General features: G+C 46.3%; 3 protein-coding genes across 3 annotated transcripts; all 3 read right to left on the reverse strand.

Annotated features, from left to right (window-relative positions):
* Window positions 1–870: 870 nt before the first annotated feature.
* On the reverse strand, window positions 871–4,113 carry PtA15_10A268 (uncharacterized protein; the record flags this gene model as incomplete). Its single annotated transcript, XM_053160426.1, has 7 exons — window positions 871–960; window positions 1,051–3,007; window positions 3,082–3,437; window positions 3,500–3,650; window positions 3,717–3,829; window positions 3,909–3,989; window positions 4,063–4,113. 7 exons carry the CDS (start codon window positions 4,111–4,113, stop codon window positions 871–873), a joined length of 2,799 nt encoding a protein of 932 aa, XP_053024402.1.
* Window positions 4,114–10,820: 6,707 nt separating this feature from the next.
* Window positions 10,821–11,729, reverse strand: PtA15_10A269 (uncharacterized protein; the record flags this gene model as incomplete). Its single annotated transcript, XM_053160427.1, has 5 exons — window positions 10,821–11,098; window positions 11,194–11,238; window positions 11,323–11,349; window positions 11,455–11,484; window positions 11,567–11,729. The coding sequence occupies 5 exons, from the start codon at window positions 11,727–11,729 to the stop codon at window positions 10,821–10,823; spliced, it is 543 nt and encodes a 180-aa protein (XP_053024403.1).
* A 2,052-nt stretch (window positions 11,730–13,781) lies between these two features.
* Window positions 13,782–14,076, reverse strand: PtA15_10A270 (uncharacterized protein; the record flags this gene model as incomplete). The annotated part of the gene is made up of 2 exons (XM_053160429.1): window positions 13,782–13,836; window positions 13,901–14,076. The coding sequence occupies 2 exons, from the start codon at window positions 14,074–14,076 to the stop codon at window positions 13,782–13,784; spliced, it is 231 nt and encodes a 76-aa protein (XP_053024404.1).
* Window positions 14,077–14,950: the final 874 nt, after the last annotated feature.

Here is a 14,950-nt window from a genome sequence, read left to right on the forward strand (position 1 = left end):
CTTCAGATTGCCAGATCCCTCCATATCAATCAATCACTGTCTGGATCTCTAAGCCTGAACTTCTCAAAACTTATCAATGGTTGGGTGTGAACTCCTTGGATTCAATCAAAGCCTGTCTACGACCTGTGAGCCACTGGAAAATCCCAGTCAACTTCCATCAAGCAGATTTTAATCACTCAGGAGTAGCCCACCGCTGACATGTTCAATGAAAAAAGCCAGCGGCACCCACCTCAAGTACCGCTGGTACCCGCCAGACGGTGCCGGGTGCAGTACTAGGTACTGACTTTGGCTGAAAACCCAGGGGGTGCCCTGGTGCCAGAGGGTACCAGGGTCTAGCTTGACATTCTCTAGACTGAGTACTCAAGGTGGATCGTGGAGGAAAGCGTGTGGTACACAGATATCCAGTCTGTTTCATCACCTGTTGCGCTAGTTTGAAATGTTTCCGCATGTTCTTGCAAGTTGGGAATGACAACGTCGGAGGACCAGCTGCAGTAGGAATCCAATGAAGTCACGATGGTTGCCTCTGGAAAGGTCGACAGGACCGCGCAACATGTTTGGCGCACATGACCCGCGCTTGCCCGGGGTGTCCAGCGCCCCAAAACGCCGGTCACACAAACCAAAACAAAAAATCGCAGACCAATCAAATTATAACACATGGTGAGAGACGATAAACAGGAGCCGAACAAAGAAAGAAACAATTTATTTGGGTTGGTTTATTGTGTTAGATGAAAGAGACAGAGATATGTATGAGCTGAAAGGAGAGGACCATCGAAGGCCAAAAAAAAAACATGCACATATGAGGCTTCAAGCGGACCGATAATGTAAGAAACTGAGAGAGAAGGGATGGAAGGAAGAAGTCCCGTGGAAAGATCACCATCGGCCCATCAATCCAGCCTGTCCAGTGCCGACGACCGCGCCCGGATTAGCAGCCGCGTGATGATAGAAAGTCTGTCCGCCCGACTGCGTCTGTTGTTGTTGTTGCTGCTGTTGCTGCTGTTGTTGCTGTTGCTGTTGCTGTTGGATGCGGCCGCCAATGGATCCAGCGGGGACGTTCTGGGCGAGGATGGGGTTCTGGAAGCCGAACTGGTTCTGGACCTGGCCCTCGTTACTCTGATTAAGGGTAGGGCGGTAAGCGTTGGGAGCAGCAGCCGCAGGATTAGGGTTATTGCGAGCGGCGAGGAGATGGTTGAAGTTATTAGGGAGGGAGAAGGGGGGATGGATGTCGGTGTTGTTGGTGGAGGTGAGGGCTTGGAGGCCGGATTGGTCGACGGGGCCGGCTTGGGCCATGGCCAGGAAGCCGCCTGCTTGTTGGGCGTTGTTGGCCATGCGGATGTTGACGATGGCCGGGTCGTTGAACTCGGAGCCGAGGTCGGCGGCGCCCGTCTGGCCATAGGGCCCGAACCCGGCGCCGACCCCCGCAAGATCCATCCGTCGCTCGCGGGCGCCATGGACGGCCCCGTTGAGGTGTTGTTGCTGCTCGTGGTGGCCCGGGGCATGCAGGTGGCCGAACGAGGTCGGGCTTAAAGCCGCCTGGCGGTTCACGAATGCCAGTCGGTCGTTCATCCGGTTGTGGCCCACTCCGTCCCGCCCATGGACCCCTGAGAGGTGTTGCTGGAAAGAACCCACCTGTTGGCCGTCGATCGCCTGCAGACCCACGTTGCCTCCTGGAGACCGCACCCCCCGGGCAATGGCCGCCGGGAGCGCGTTGGCCGAGTACGAGGCCGCAAGGTTGACCCCCGGGAACAGCACTGACGCATCGGGTGTGCTCTCGCCGCCCGGGTTATTGCCCAGATGATGGCTGCCGGCCAAGTCTTGTGGACGCGAGGAGCCCATCGGGGGCGCTCTCCCGAGTCGTTGGAGCTGGGTCTGTAAGGCTGTCGGACTATTATCGGACTCGTTGTTCTGGTGCGAGAAGATGCTTCGGAGGGGCGACGACGCGATCCCGGGGGGCACGAACACCGAGCCAGACGAGTCTCGTCGTGCGAATCCAAACCGGGATCCTCGCCGATCGTTCAACGAGCTCTCGGCGCGTGGCGTCGATAGATCTGCTTGCATACCAAACACCGATCCATCATCCTTTGTCGAGGGAAAATCGGTGTCTGCAAACGGATTGAATGTGCCCGAGTAGCCTGAGGGTCCGAAGGCGCGTGAGGCTTCGAACGGACTGTCGTTGTTATTGGGGAAGATCGAGAGCCGAGAATCGCCAAAGTTGGGCGAGAAGGTTGATAGTACATTGTTGAGATCGTCTGAGAGCGGATCGATCCACGACTTCTCTGCGCGTTTGAGGCCGAGTGAGCCGAGGAGATCGAAGGAGTTTTGATACGAGTTTGAGCTGGAATCGTTGGATGGGAGTGACAATCCAGGAGGCAACGAGGGAGTCGATCGGCTAGCGTTGTCGATCCTCGGCGGGGTCAAACCTGGGGGAAGTAAGCCTGGGGGTAGAGAGCTACTCGACACAGCATTAGACGCGACAGCCGATGTACTTGGGCCTGGACCCGTGGGTATGGAGGCGCTGGGACCTGGTGCTGGCTCGGCCTGTTGTGAGATCCGTTCCTTTTGTTGCTGAGGCGCAAGCGATTGGGAGGCCTGGGATGAAGGCTTGTTAGCTGTTGTTGTGCCTTCGTTGTTCTTGCTGGGGGCCAAGTGAGTAGTGGATGGATCGCCAGGGCGGGCGGTGACATCTTCAGAAGAGTTGCTCGGCCGGGGCTTGGGAGGGAGTGGATGGGTAGATTTGGGCGGAGGGATACTGGGAGGTTTGGAGAATGGACGGGAGACCGAAGTAGTGCCGTTGGGTGTTCCGGAATGGTGGGCGAGAGGGTGCGCTGGGGCTGGGGCTGGAGAGGCAGGCTGACTGATCGAGGCGGACTTGGTCGCCCAGGATGCGGTGGCAGGTAGTGCGACGCCAGATGAGTTGGGATGAGCCGAGTTGGAGGTGGAGGGGTGTGTTTGGTGGTGGAGGTTGGCCCGGGCGGGATAGCGAGTTTCGCTTTCTTTCTGGGCATGTCGACTGGGCAAAGCAAGTTTGTGTGTAAGCTTAGGGGTCTGAGGAGACTAGTTGTGTGAAAGAGAGTGAGATCATACGCGGTGGACATTTCTTCTCTGGCCGTTGTCCCTCCTCCTTCGACCTCCTCGGCCAGTTCGTGTGCGCCCGTGCAGTTGTCGTTCGTGCATTTGAGCCCCCTTAGGAAGGAGGCGCAATACTTGGTACTGCCCAGGGTGGCTTTCAGCCGATGACCATCGGGCAGGGTCACGCCATCGACACCGTGGATACAGGCAAGAGCCTCGTTGTTCCGGGAGAAGTTGATGTAGAGGTTCACGTGCTGGTATCTTGCATCTGGGGTGTAGAGGCTCGTCGTGCCCGTCCGCCTGGACATGAACATTTTCTGGATTCGGCCGTATGAGGAGAACAGATCGCTAGTCTTTAACTGGGCCAAGGTCTGTTTGGGAGAGGGTCAGCCTGAGAGCACATGGTGGTCTGCCGATCAAGGGGGCAGCTCACGTCTTCGTTAGCAACCTTGGTCGTGAGCCCCTGGACGTGGACCTGGTTCTTCTGTTTGACTCGGACGTTGGCGAGATGCTTTCGGTTGACGAGCTCTTGATCTTTGCGCTCCTTGTCGCGCTGTTTCTTGGCCTGCTGCAGACGCTTCAACCTAGGGAGAGAGACGCGCGGTCAGCCAAGGGTATCTCGGATGGTGATGGGATGATCGAGCATGTACTCCTCCGGTTTCATCGGCTTAAATTCGACCACGCTATCATCGTATTCCTTGCGACAGCCTGGGCAGCGCCTGTTGAGATCCTCCTTGATGTGGTGCCAGCAGAACCTGCAGATCTTTGTGAGGTGGGTGGGGTGTGTTAGATGGGCTTGCTGCTGCTGCTGCTGCTGCTGCTGATCAAAGGGAGCTGCTTACTCGATAGCCGCATGGACAGGGGCGGAAGTTGAGGTCGGAGATGTCCAGTTCTTCCATGCAGAGGGGACAGAGGTCTTCATCCTGTGCGGGAGGGACAGACGATCAGGGTCAGAGAGGGCCGAAGGATGTGTGGGGAGGCAGGCTGTTCGTTTACCTCAGTTTCGAATGGCTGGTCGACCTCCGGCCAGTCGTCGTTCTTGCCCATCCTCGCTTGTTTCTGATCGGTTGTCTCTGGGGGTGTGTGTCTTTTTTTTTGGTTTCTTCTGCGAATGGCGGCTGTTTCCAGCGGGAGGGCGGTGGGGGGATGATGAGGTGATGATATGATGGTGATATGCGATGGACAAAACTGGCTGAAACTGGCTGAAACCCTGTCAGCCGGGCAACCTGCTTCACATCCCCGAGACTTAATTACGTAATCCGCCCTGCCTGCCCGCCGCTTCGGCCACCAACCGACCGTTGCCGTAATAGTTTCAAAGCCAGCAGCACCTCGATAGTACAACAAGAGCAGACAAGAGCAGATACATCCTGGGGCGGTTCAGATTCTGGCAGCTCAAGAACTTGCATGTATTTGTACGGTATCACGACATCCTCGGACCAAGATCATCAAAGGGGCAAAGGCAAGAGCGGGGCAGCCGCAGCCTGATCATCAACCAAACATCTATGTAGGTGTGGCGGCAAAAAAATAAACATGGAAGCTATGGAATCCGTGATGCATTCTCAACCCAGGCTACTAGACAAGATGGTGGCCACGGAAAGCGATGTGAAGGGCCTCCTACACGAAAATTTCACAAAATGTAGCCAGATAGACATACATAGCCATGGAAAGTACTTGAAACTCGTGAGCCATCACGGCCGTGATGTGCATACTTCACGCAATTTCAATCAAGATCCAGGAAAAAGGAACCCAAAATCTACATAGGCATGAGAAATACCATCATTGTAACAGAGCTGGATTAGAGACCGGGCAAAATGAGACGCGTGGATAGAAACGGTTGTTGTGTGTACGGAGAAAACCCTGCTGCCCATCTGACAGTGCTTCTGGAGAAAGTCATGCCCGAGACAGATTGCAGGATGAGAAAAAATCCAATCGGAACACCCGGGCTGATAAAAACCCAGACGGCCATAATCCATGAAGAACAGTTGGTCCCCCTTGTCAACAGTCCGGTCCAGCGGCCATGATACCATGAAAGTCATCGTTCTAGACTACATATTTTAGTATTAATAAGCTCCTGGTGAGCAAGGGGAAGCTCTCCGGCTCATGAGCATGCCCAAACTGCTCAGCCGGTCTCGGTCTGCTTCGGACATAGCCAGGTTTGTCTTCCGGAGATCGGCGCGAAAAAGATGGAGCTTGCAAGGAGGCGGCAGCTGAAGTTGAGCAGCGCGCGGGTGTTGAGCGAATGCTCGCCGGCCATGGATCCAGCTGCTTATAAATATCAGCTCTGCTGCCCCTGATCTTAGGGGGTTTCTCATCTATTATCCCCGACATTGCAGTCTCTTTTTCCTTGCTCCCTCCTTCTGGCCTGCCTCCCACGCCCGGCTGGAGAAAGCATCGTGGTACAGCTTGGCCTGCTAATGCTAATCAAGATTGGAGCAAAAAAGAGCAAGATATTCATTGTTGGGACATATAATTCAACCACCAAATCAGTTAAGGTGCTCAAAGTTGAAATCATAAAATTTTCATTACATAAAATCATAAAATCATAAAACTTTCAAGTGATGATTTTATATGTACCATTTTAGAAATGTTGCTCTAATTTGAGGCCCCGTTTGGAGCCAATATAATCCGGGCAATATATGAGTTTTTTTGCCTGACATCCTATGTGACATCTGATCAGGTCCGCCAAAACTTGATCAGATGTCACAAAATTCCAGATTATATCACGCAATTATATTGGCTCCAAACGGAGCCTGAGTGTTTGGGTGTACATATTTTTTCACCTCAGAATTTTATGAGTTTATGGTGTTATGATTTTATGCAAGTCAACTTTGAACACCCAGCTAAGTATTCCACAAAAGGAAGTCAGGCAATAGATTTGTCAAATCCAAATGGAAAATAATTCGGAAGATGATGATCAAACACCAAATAAATCTTGTGGCCACGCGTGTCACCGGAAGCCCTATCAGGAGGGATACATGACGGGCACAGGAACTGAGACCAACTGATTATAGTGGTACCCCAAAAACTAGACGAATTAATTGCTCAAGTGGAGTTATGGTGTTCAAAATTGCATGAGATTTTTTTAACATAAAATCATAAACTGCAATTTTGGCTGGGAGATGTCACTTTAAGTTTTATGTATGCTGACATCTCCCAGCCAAAATTGGCTTTATGATTTTATGTAAACTGTGACATATGCAATTTGGAACACCATAAGTCATGTTGACCTGTATGAATACAATGCAATGAACATCTGCTAATGGGAATATCTGTGCTGAGGAATATTCTTAGGTACAGAGACAGGCTCAGGCTGCGCCTGAGTTACGAAAGCGGGCTCCAACCTTAGAGGTGTTTGCAAGAGCAGAATACCCAACACTATCAAGGATTGAAGCTGCAGAGGGAGAGACAATCAGATCTCTCCCTCAGATAATTCCCACTCTTGTCTTTAAGAGTTCCTTAAGTCTGATTCGGAGAAAGAGACACTGAGAGAGGAAGGAAAGAAGCTAAGTCCTCTCAGCCTATATTGGGGAGACTTGAGGAGCTACAGGTGTAGCACCTGGGTTAACACAAGTGAACAAAGAATTTCACCAAAACTTATAGTAAACCAGGCAGCCAGGAACCACCTACTACTAAGAAGGGATGCTTAGCTTAGCAGAATGGATCAAGAGGACTCAACTCTCTCAATGGCCAATCTGTCCCCTCATTGAAAGTGTAGGGTACTCACTCCAGTCTTTGAGGGAATTGAGTCCTCTCAATGACTGGTCTGCACCTGTCATTGAGAGGGATGAATCTCCTCCATTACCGGCACCAACAGGTCATCAAGAGGGGTTTTTCCTCCCAATTTCCAGTTTCTAACAGTCATTGAGAGAGATGAATCCTCTCAATGACTGGTCTGTACTGGTCATTGGGAGGGGTTTGTATGTATTGAAGTACATACTGCCCTTGATGGTCGGCGCTGAGCGGCCATGGAGACAAGTACAATGGAGTGCCAGGGTGTTCACTCCATATAGGAGTGCAGGTTTTTGTACTCCAAAAAGGGCTGGTTTGGGAGTGAACCACATCCCACTCCAAATATATTGGAGTGGTGAAAGGTTTACACCTTTTTTGGCATGCATGCAGTGAGAGGTTGGTGTGCCTAGCCTGCCCCTGCCAATAATGTCTAAAGGAGCAATTCCAGGGTGTATTCAAGGGCAAGACAGGCTGGGGGTGCAAGTAAGTTTTCCTGTAGGTCTCAGTGTGCTTCAGGGGTCCTTTTTATTGTCATTTTGGGTGTTCCATGTTGTGTGGGGATCAAAATTTCAAGCTCTGGGTTTATGGGGATCTTGAATCTGTCAGTTGGATGTTTCAGAGCCATCTTGAGGTATTCAAAGTCAAAATCATAAACTTTTCAATACAGAAAATCATCAAATCATAAAAAATTTATGTGATGATTTTATGTCTCTCATTTTAGAAGTATTTCTCTACATTGATTGTATGGGTGTTGCATATTTTCTTCAGCTGGAAGTTTATGATTTTATGGTGGTGTGGTTTTATGCAAGCCAACTTTAAACACCCTAATTGAGCATATGGATCAAGTGGTTGACTGTCCAAGGCAAAAGATGAGGACACAACAGTGCAGCTTTGACCAGATCCAGCATACCTGGCCTTGGTTTTGGGTATGCCAGATCTCATGTTGGGACACCCAGTACCCAACCCAACTTGCCAGATCTTATTCAAAGTAAATAATTGTTATGTTTGTGGAGATTTTATCAACATGTTACAAAGTGGATTTGAAATGGCGGAGTTTGTCTTTACTTCAAAAAAAGGAAAGAGGAGATTGCTGCCAAAACAAGTTACTCTTGCTTTATGTGACACTTGACCAGCTCACTACTTACTTATCAATTCAAAAGAATGCAAGCCGCCTGACAGCAATAGTGTGGTCGTGGAAGGATGTGTTTGTGGTTAGCGGTACGCGCTGGTACTGAACCCGGGGGAGCCCGGGGGCGAGCGCAAAGAGGCGCCAAGTGAAACACCAATTAGGGGGGTTCACAATACCACTGTTCACGTAAGGTAAACATCAGCAAGATTGAAATAAAGTTTATCCCATTGTGCCAGCCAATTTGGCTGGGAAAGTATGCTGATGTATATCTCTCACATGGTCATAGATTTCTTACGTGAACAGTGCTAATTGAATTTTACTAAACTTTAGAGCCAAATTTAAGGCCTTTATGAACAACATTTTGAAATTTTGGGAAAATGCACAGCAGCAGGTCGTACTGATGAATCAGTGCAATTTATCAATTTTTTAAAAAAATGTTCATAACCACCTTAAAATGTGTCCTAAAGTTTTGTAAATTTCAATTGTGAACCCCCCTATTATGATATTCAAAATTGCATAAGATTTTTTTACATAACAGCATAAGCTGCAATTGTGGCTGGGAGATGTCACTTTAAGTTTTATGTACGCTGACATCTCCCAGCCAAAATCACATGTTATGCTGTTATGTAAACACATCTTATGCAATTTTTAACACCATAATTAAGGGTGTTCAAATTTGACTTGCATAAAATCATAACACCATAAAATCATAACACCATAAAATCATAACACCATAAAATCATAAAATTCTAAACTGAAAAAATATGTACCACCCAAACACTCAAATTACAGCAACATTTCTAGGATGGTACATATGAAATCATCACTTGAAAGTTTTATGATTTTATGATTTTATGTATTGAAAATTTTATGATTTCAACTTTGAACACCTTAATTGCATAAGATTTTTTTGCATAAAATCATAAACTGCAATTTTGGCTGGGAGATGTCACTTTAAGTTTTATGCACGCTGACATCTCCCAGCCAACATTGGTTTTATGATTTTATGTATTTAAATAGTGACATATGCAATTTTGAATACCATAAATATGGAAGGGGAACAATGCTAAATGCTATACAATGAAATGAAACTGGATGACTGGAGAGAATAGACAAAGGGGGAAAAGAGGAGGGTTTATATACCCAAGACTTTGACTACAAAACACAAAGAGTGCCCCGTCTTTTCCCAACTGGAAAATTCTAAGATCCCTTGGTCTGCGGCTTTAGACAATCAGCTGTCTGCCAATGGCTCTCATGACTCCAACAAGGCCTCTGTCAAGCTCCTTCCTTTGTGAAGCTGATATCTCTTGTCTCTTCTCACATACACCCTCAAAGTGTTTTCTTTTGCACCCAATTTTGTCTTCACAAGCCACTCGCCTCATGGGATAGTACCAAAAAACACAACGCAGGCAGTTTTATGACAGTTTTTAACATGACCACCAAATAGTCCAATTTTGTTTCTTAACACTTGACATGCTGTTGCTGTTAGCTTACTTTAATGGTTTTTTTGTTGGTTATGGTGTAGTTGCCTGGTTGCTTGTAGTAATGTAATCGTGTTGTTTGATGTATCAGACTATAGATGTTCTGTTTGTTTGTTTGGGTGATAACCAAGAGTCATCCAATTTAATCAAGCCAGCTGAAATTTTTATTTGCAAATTGTGGTACTGGGCTCCTACTTGATCTTGAATTCCTACATGCTTTAAACTGGGTTGGGAATTGGACACAATAATATGCCTGAGGTTACTCTTCCACCTCATGATTCCAGTAATCAAGGATGGAATCTGATTTTTGTATGGATTTTAAGGCCCTTGCCTTTTAATCCAGTTGTCAACAGCTTTTTGATGCACACAAGCATTTAATAAGTTTATTAATGTGTCCTGCAGAGCAAGAAGCCTCAGTAGCCCAAATTGGCCAATCCTGATACAAATATATTGCTTAAACTTGCAATTGTCAGCTTCTGCTATCTTCTGGCATTGAAAAGTAGAGTGTTGAAGCAATTTAAAGTATCACTCAATATCAAGCTAGCCTGTGCTTGGGAGGCTTTGGGCATTCTTGTTCCTGAACAGATTTATTTTTGAACCTGAAACCATCAGTTTGGCTCCACTCTAAAATTTAACAGGATTCACCAAGGTTGTGGCATCAAACAGAAATTAGACAAATTATTACATTCAACTCTGCAATAATTCTATTTACAAGGTTAGTTTGAATGTAACCAGAGACCTTGAAATGTTTGGCTTGCCTGGCTTGACTTTTGAGGTAGACCAGGCACTGGGCTGTTTTTCACAAAGACAGAAGATCAATGGGGAAGCTCACAACTGCTTTCCTTGGGGAGAGAAGTGATGGTGAGACACAGTTTTTTGGTGTTGAGGGTTTGTGGAGTTTCAGGGGAATGGGAATTGTTGTTATGAGTCATGAGGGCTCTATGCTTGTACATATCATGGCTCATCTCTATAGAGCCATGCTGGAGAGAGAACCCAATTCCTCTGCAACTTGCAATATACACAAAAGATCTTGAACCCAGAACCAGATCCCCCTCACCAGAACTCAGTCATAAAAATTATGCAGAATTGCAAAGAGGGACATAAATGCCCTGCAGCGGCGCAGCCGCCTTGGCCTCTAGTAATATCAGTTGCAATAATGGATATTTTAACTTAAATTGCTTTATCCATTTTTGAAAATTGGGTACTGTAACACATGATGTACCTGCCCACCGTCAATGGTAGCCTGCAAGTAGGAGGACTACATAAAACATGGTCAAGTGGGAAGAGAAATGAAATATTTTAATATTGATTGAATTAACAGAAAAGGATAGTTTGAAAGGGTCAGCTCCGGAGGCAAAGGCTTAGGTTTGATCATATATGCACTGTTTTCTTGGGCAACCAAAGTATCTGTCTTCTTATATAGCATCTTTTGACATTTTCAGATACTTGAATAAAATCTTCTTTTCAGGCTCAGTTAATTTTTTCATAAGCACTTCATTTATTTCTTTTTCAGCTTTTTCAGTTGATAAAGCTGATAATTCCTTTATTGCTATGAAAAATGCACTTTTGTAGCGAGCATGTGCATGTGCATCTTTTTCTGCATCAGTGAAAGAATTCCAGATATTTTTGTAGAACCATTCTGGTTGTGGTGATTCTGCAAATAATTTCAAACTTTCATAGGATACATGCTCATCTGTTTCCCATAAGGGTCAGATTAGATAGTGATGAGTACCCAATATATATTATCAGGGGAGTGGGATACATAGCATGTATTGCCATTTTACTTACCGCTGGTTTTCAAGTCAGATTCATTGGCTAATCCAGACTCATTGGCTAACCCAGTTTCAAATGGTAAGCAGTAAATTTTCAGAAGTATTCATGGTAAAAAACTCAAGGGATTTGATACAAATTACCAACCTTGAGCAGTTTCAAAGTTTGCAGAAGCTGAAGAAATCAGTACCATCAAACATATTCAGAATTAATCAGCAACTGCTGATCACAAATCCAGAATGTTAGTATGAAGGCCAGCAAAAAAAATTAATAACAAACAGCATAATTGTTCATCTTTTCCATGTTCAGCTAATAAACGAGAACAAAAATTGTCAGACTTGAAAATTGGAGCAAGCATTTTATAAAATGGCTTGAGGAAATTCATGTTTACAAGCTACTTCACCAATCACTGATCCTTCTCCTGTGTGAGTAGTTTCTTGGAAATTATCAAGAAGAGCTCTCTTTGCAAGGGTATGTGAGGGTGAAATGGCATGGGTTGAAACCCTCTGGTAGTTTATGAGCTGGATGGACACTAAGATCTTTGTTAACAACATTTCTATATATTTTTCACTCTTGAATTTTTTATTTTGGTTCAAATGAAGTAAATTGATTGTGGCAATGATATGGGGGAAGATTGTATGGCAAGGAGTTTCAAAATGTATGAATACAAGGCTATTTATAGTCATATTGCAGTTATTTTATGCAAACAAATGTATAAAGTACATGAATGTATAGCACATAAAAATTATATAGAAAAAAATGGCCAGGTTGATTTACAAAAGCTTCCACACCAAGTGCTGCTGCTTGTCAAGACAAGAAAAAATTTGACCCAACAAAGTTATGTACCTGTCTTGGAACTGTCTGCACTTCAGTCTGAGCCGAGTTGGGTTTCATGCTTACAGCAGTTTCAAAAAGAGATGGCAATGGGGCCATGTATTTTCCAAATAATGAGTTTCCTCATCCAGACAAAGCTTGCTTTTCAAGAATTCTGAACTGGAGATCCCTCTCTGCGGAGGGAAGCTCGTGCTTATATCCCACCGGAGGATGACTTGCTACCTGGCATCCGCCTGTTACTTCAATTGCTGCGGGTATCCGCGCTCTTTCAATTTGTGAAAGGCTAAAGCCGCTAGCCATAGCGGCTCTGTCAGTTTCTGTGCAGTCTTGACTCGCGGATGGCTGACAGGGCAAAAGAGCACCCTGGTGGGGGCCTGTATAGGACATGTGTTGTTTCTGCACACTCAAAGTTTGGCAGTAGTGCCAAATCTAGCAGTAAAATTGGGTGTGTGAGGAGAATCCTTGCTTGGAAAATACATTACCCTGTTGCCTTCCTTTTACGAAGCTGCTGTACCTTGTTCCTGCAATTTTTCAAATGCTATTTGTTAGATACAAGAAAAACCAGTTGGATAATGCGGCCGAGTTTGCATGTTCATCTGGTTCCTGCGAGTTTCCAAATGATATTTGCTAGATACAAGCTCTCCATGAGACAAAGACAAATGGAAAATGCCTTGGTTTTCATGTACTGTTCCTGCAATTTTTCAAATGATATTTGCTAGATAGAAGAAGTTTTCCGTGAGACGAAACCAGTTGGGAAAGGCGGCCGGAGTTTGCATGCTTTCCTGGTTCTTGCGATATGGCAAATGCTGCATGCTAAATACAAGCTCTCCGTGAGACAAGGAGGCGGTCGGCCCTGGTCGGTCCAACTATGGGTCTCAACAAGTATCTAAAAATAAGTTTTTAGCTGCGCTCAATGATAAGTCCGCGTACCAACCGGTGCATCATGGCTCCTACCATTAATTCTACGTCGCAGTTCTGGTCACTCTCCTGGTGCATCACAAGCGGGTCCCAGTCCGACTGGCTGAGCTTTTATTTTAGCTATTGTACATCTCTCTAGCTTGGCAGAAGTACACATAACAGGGGAATTTAAGCCGGGAAGATGCAGGGTGTTTTTCTGCAGGACATATCAAATGGATTCTTAAGACAGTTGTGATTTGTTTTGAAGTAAGCAGTGAGATGATGATGCTGCAGGTCCTAGCTGTTTGCAGCAGAGAAGATACCCGCCAGTGATCTTTGAGGAACTACATAGAGAGATGCGTGTCAAGTGAAGTTTCGAAGGCAGAGCTGTTTATGAAAATTAAACAAAGCTCCCAGTCCTTCCCAGCCAGATTTTTCTTATGCCCTATGGGGGGGATCATGTGTCCCCTGCGTGAAGGACAGCCCCGCGGCCATTGCCAATGTTAGAAACTCGGGGTGGCCACTCACATCTTCAAACCAGATACAATCATCAATTTGTTTATCTTCTTGCAACATCAACCAACGGGAGTCAAGCGCAATAGCTTAAAGTATTCGTCATTGTGAAATAATTGCTGAAAACAGATCTTGGTGTGAGAGAAGCAAGGGCGGCAGGGCCGTCTAAAAATCTAGCAGATTCCACGAGGCAACAGAGGAGGGGGATGAAAAGCAGAGGGTCTGATGTGCCGATGGGGAGTAGGTATCATACTTGGTATCATTGTTGAGTTGTGGAATCAAACAAAGTCACAAGTCAGCAGCTGGCCACCAAAAAAGAGAAGAGACGATATTTTGAAGGAGGCGCAACATCGGACACGGCGCTAATCGCCGCCTCCGCCCTGGTCGTTCTCTTCCATCTTGTCACCGGACTTCGACCTGTGTTTGATAGCGTCAAACATTGTGACGTCGTTGACGATCATCCGAGGAACCTGTCTGGGACTCGGCAGCCCAGACGGGGTCTGGGGGAGGGGAGGAGCCCCACATGTACCAGCCCCCGTCCCATCCAGGGAAGTGCTTGAGGCTGATCAAGGGGTCACAGCGCTCTTTCCAGAAAAACAGGCGCCACAAGGCAAAGGCATGTACCTGCCACGGGTCTATAGAAAGATTCTCTACCATGGTCTGCCCACAGATGTTCCGGATGACAAGCGCCGGTGTGCAGCCCCTTAGTTGAGTGACATTTTGTGTGATCCCCACTTTGGTGTTCAGAGCCTCCAACAAGAAACCCATTGTACTTTTAGGATCAGTGTGAGGCCATTGTTGTTGAGAGAAGCAACTGGCCAGACTGCTGGTCGTGGAGGTGATTGGATCATGGGGTGGGATGCTTGCCAATGTTCAATCACAGCAAGGCATGTGATATCATGAATTGCCGCGGTGGGTGGCAAAACCCCAAGGCAGAAAAGGCTGCTGTGCAGCATAACCACGTAACTCCAAGCCATCAAATGTCCAAGCATTTATCAAAACACAATACATAATTCCTGCTTTTATTCAGTGGGGAAAGCCTTTCAATTTGTGTGTACTTTTTTGTCTTTTGGGCTGGAAAGCCCTGCCATTTTTTTTGTAAATTTCTTCTAGTGTAAGGGGAAAGTAATGACTAGAATACTACACGTGCCAGAAACAGAACGTTTCAGAATATCTCAGACAAGCTAGTGATAACAATTGGCAGATCTCTCACAAACTCAAATGGTAAATAAGATTTATGGTTTTGAATGTGACTCTACAAAAAATGAAGATGATAGTAGAGATAACAAAATATTGCGATAAGGGACATACAAGAAGTGATGCGCGCATTAGGGTTTTTATAGGAAAACAATGAAAAGGTAGAGAGAACACGATAAGCCAGGAAAACCATGATGCTTTCGATCCTAGGGAATGTGATTCATTGTAAATCCTATTGTCTTGGGTTTACTGCTAAGAGATAAGCTTATCCATTATTTGTCAGCTTCATAACTTTTGTCAGCCTACCTGATGCCAAGGATATTATCCTTCTAGC

The sequence above is a fragment of the Puccinia triticina genome, chromosome 10A (assembly GCF_026914185.1).
Source record: "Puccinia triticina chromosome 10A, complete sequence".
NCBI lineage: Eukaryota > Fungi > Basidiomycota > Pucciniomycetes > Pucciniales > Pucciniaceae > Puccinia > Puccinia triticina.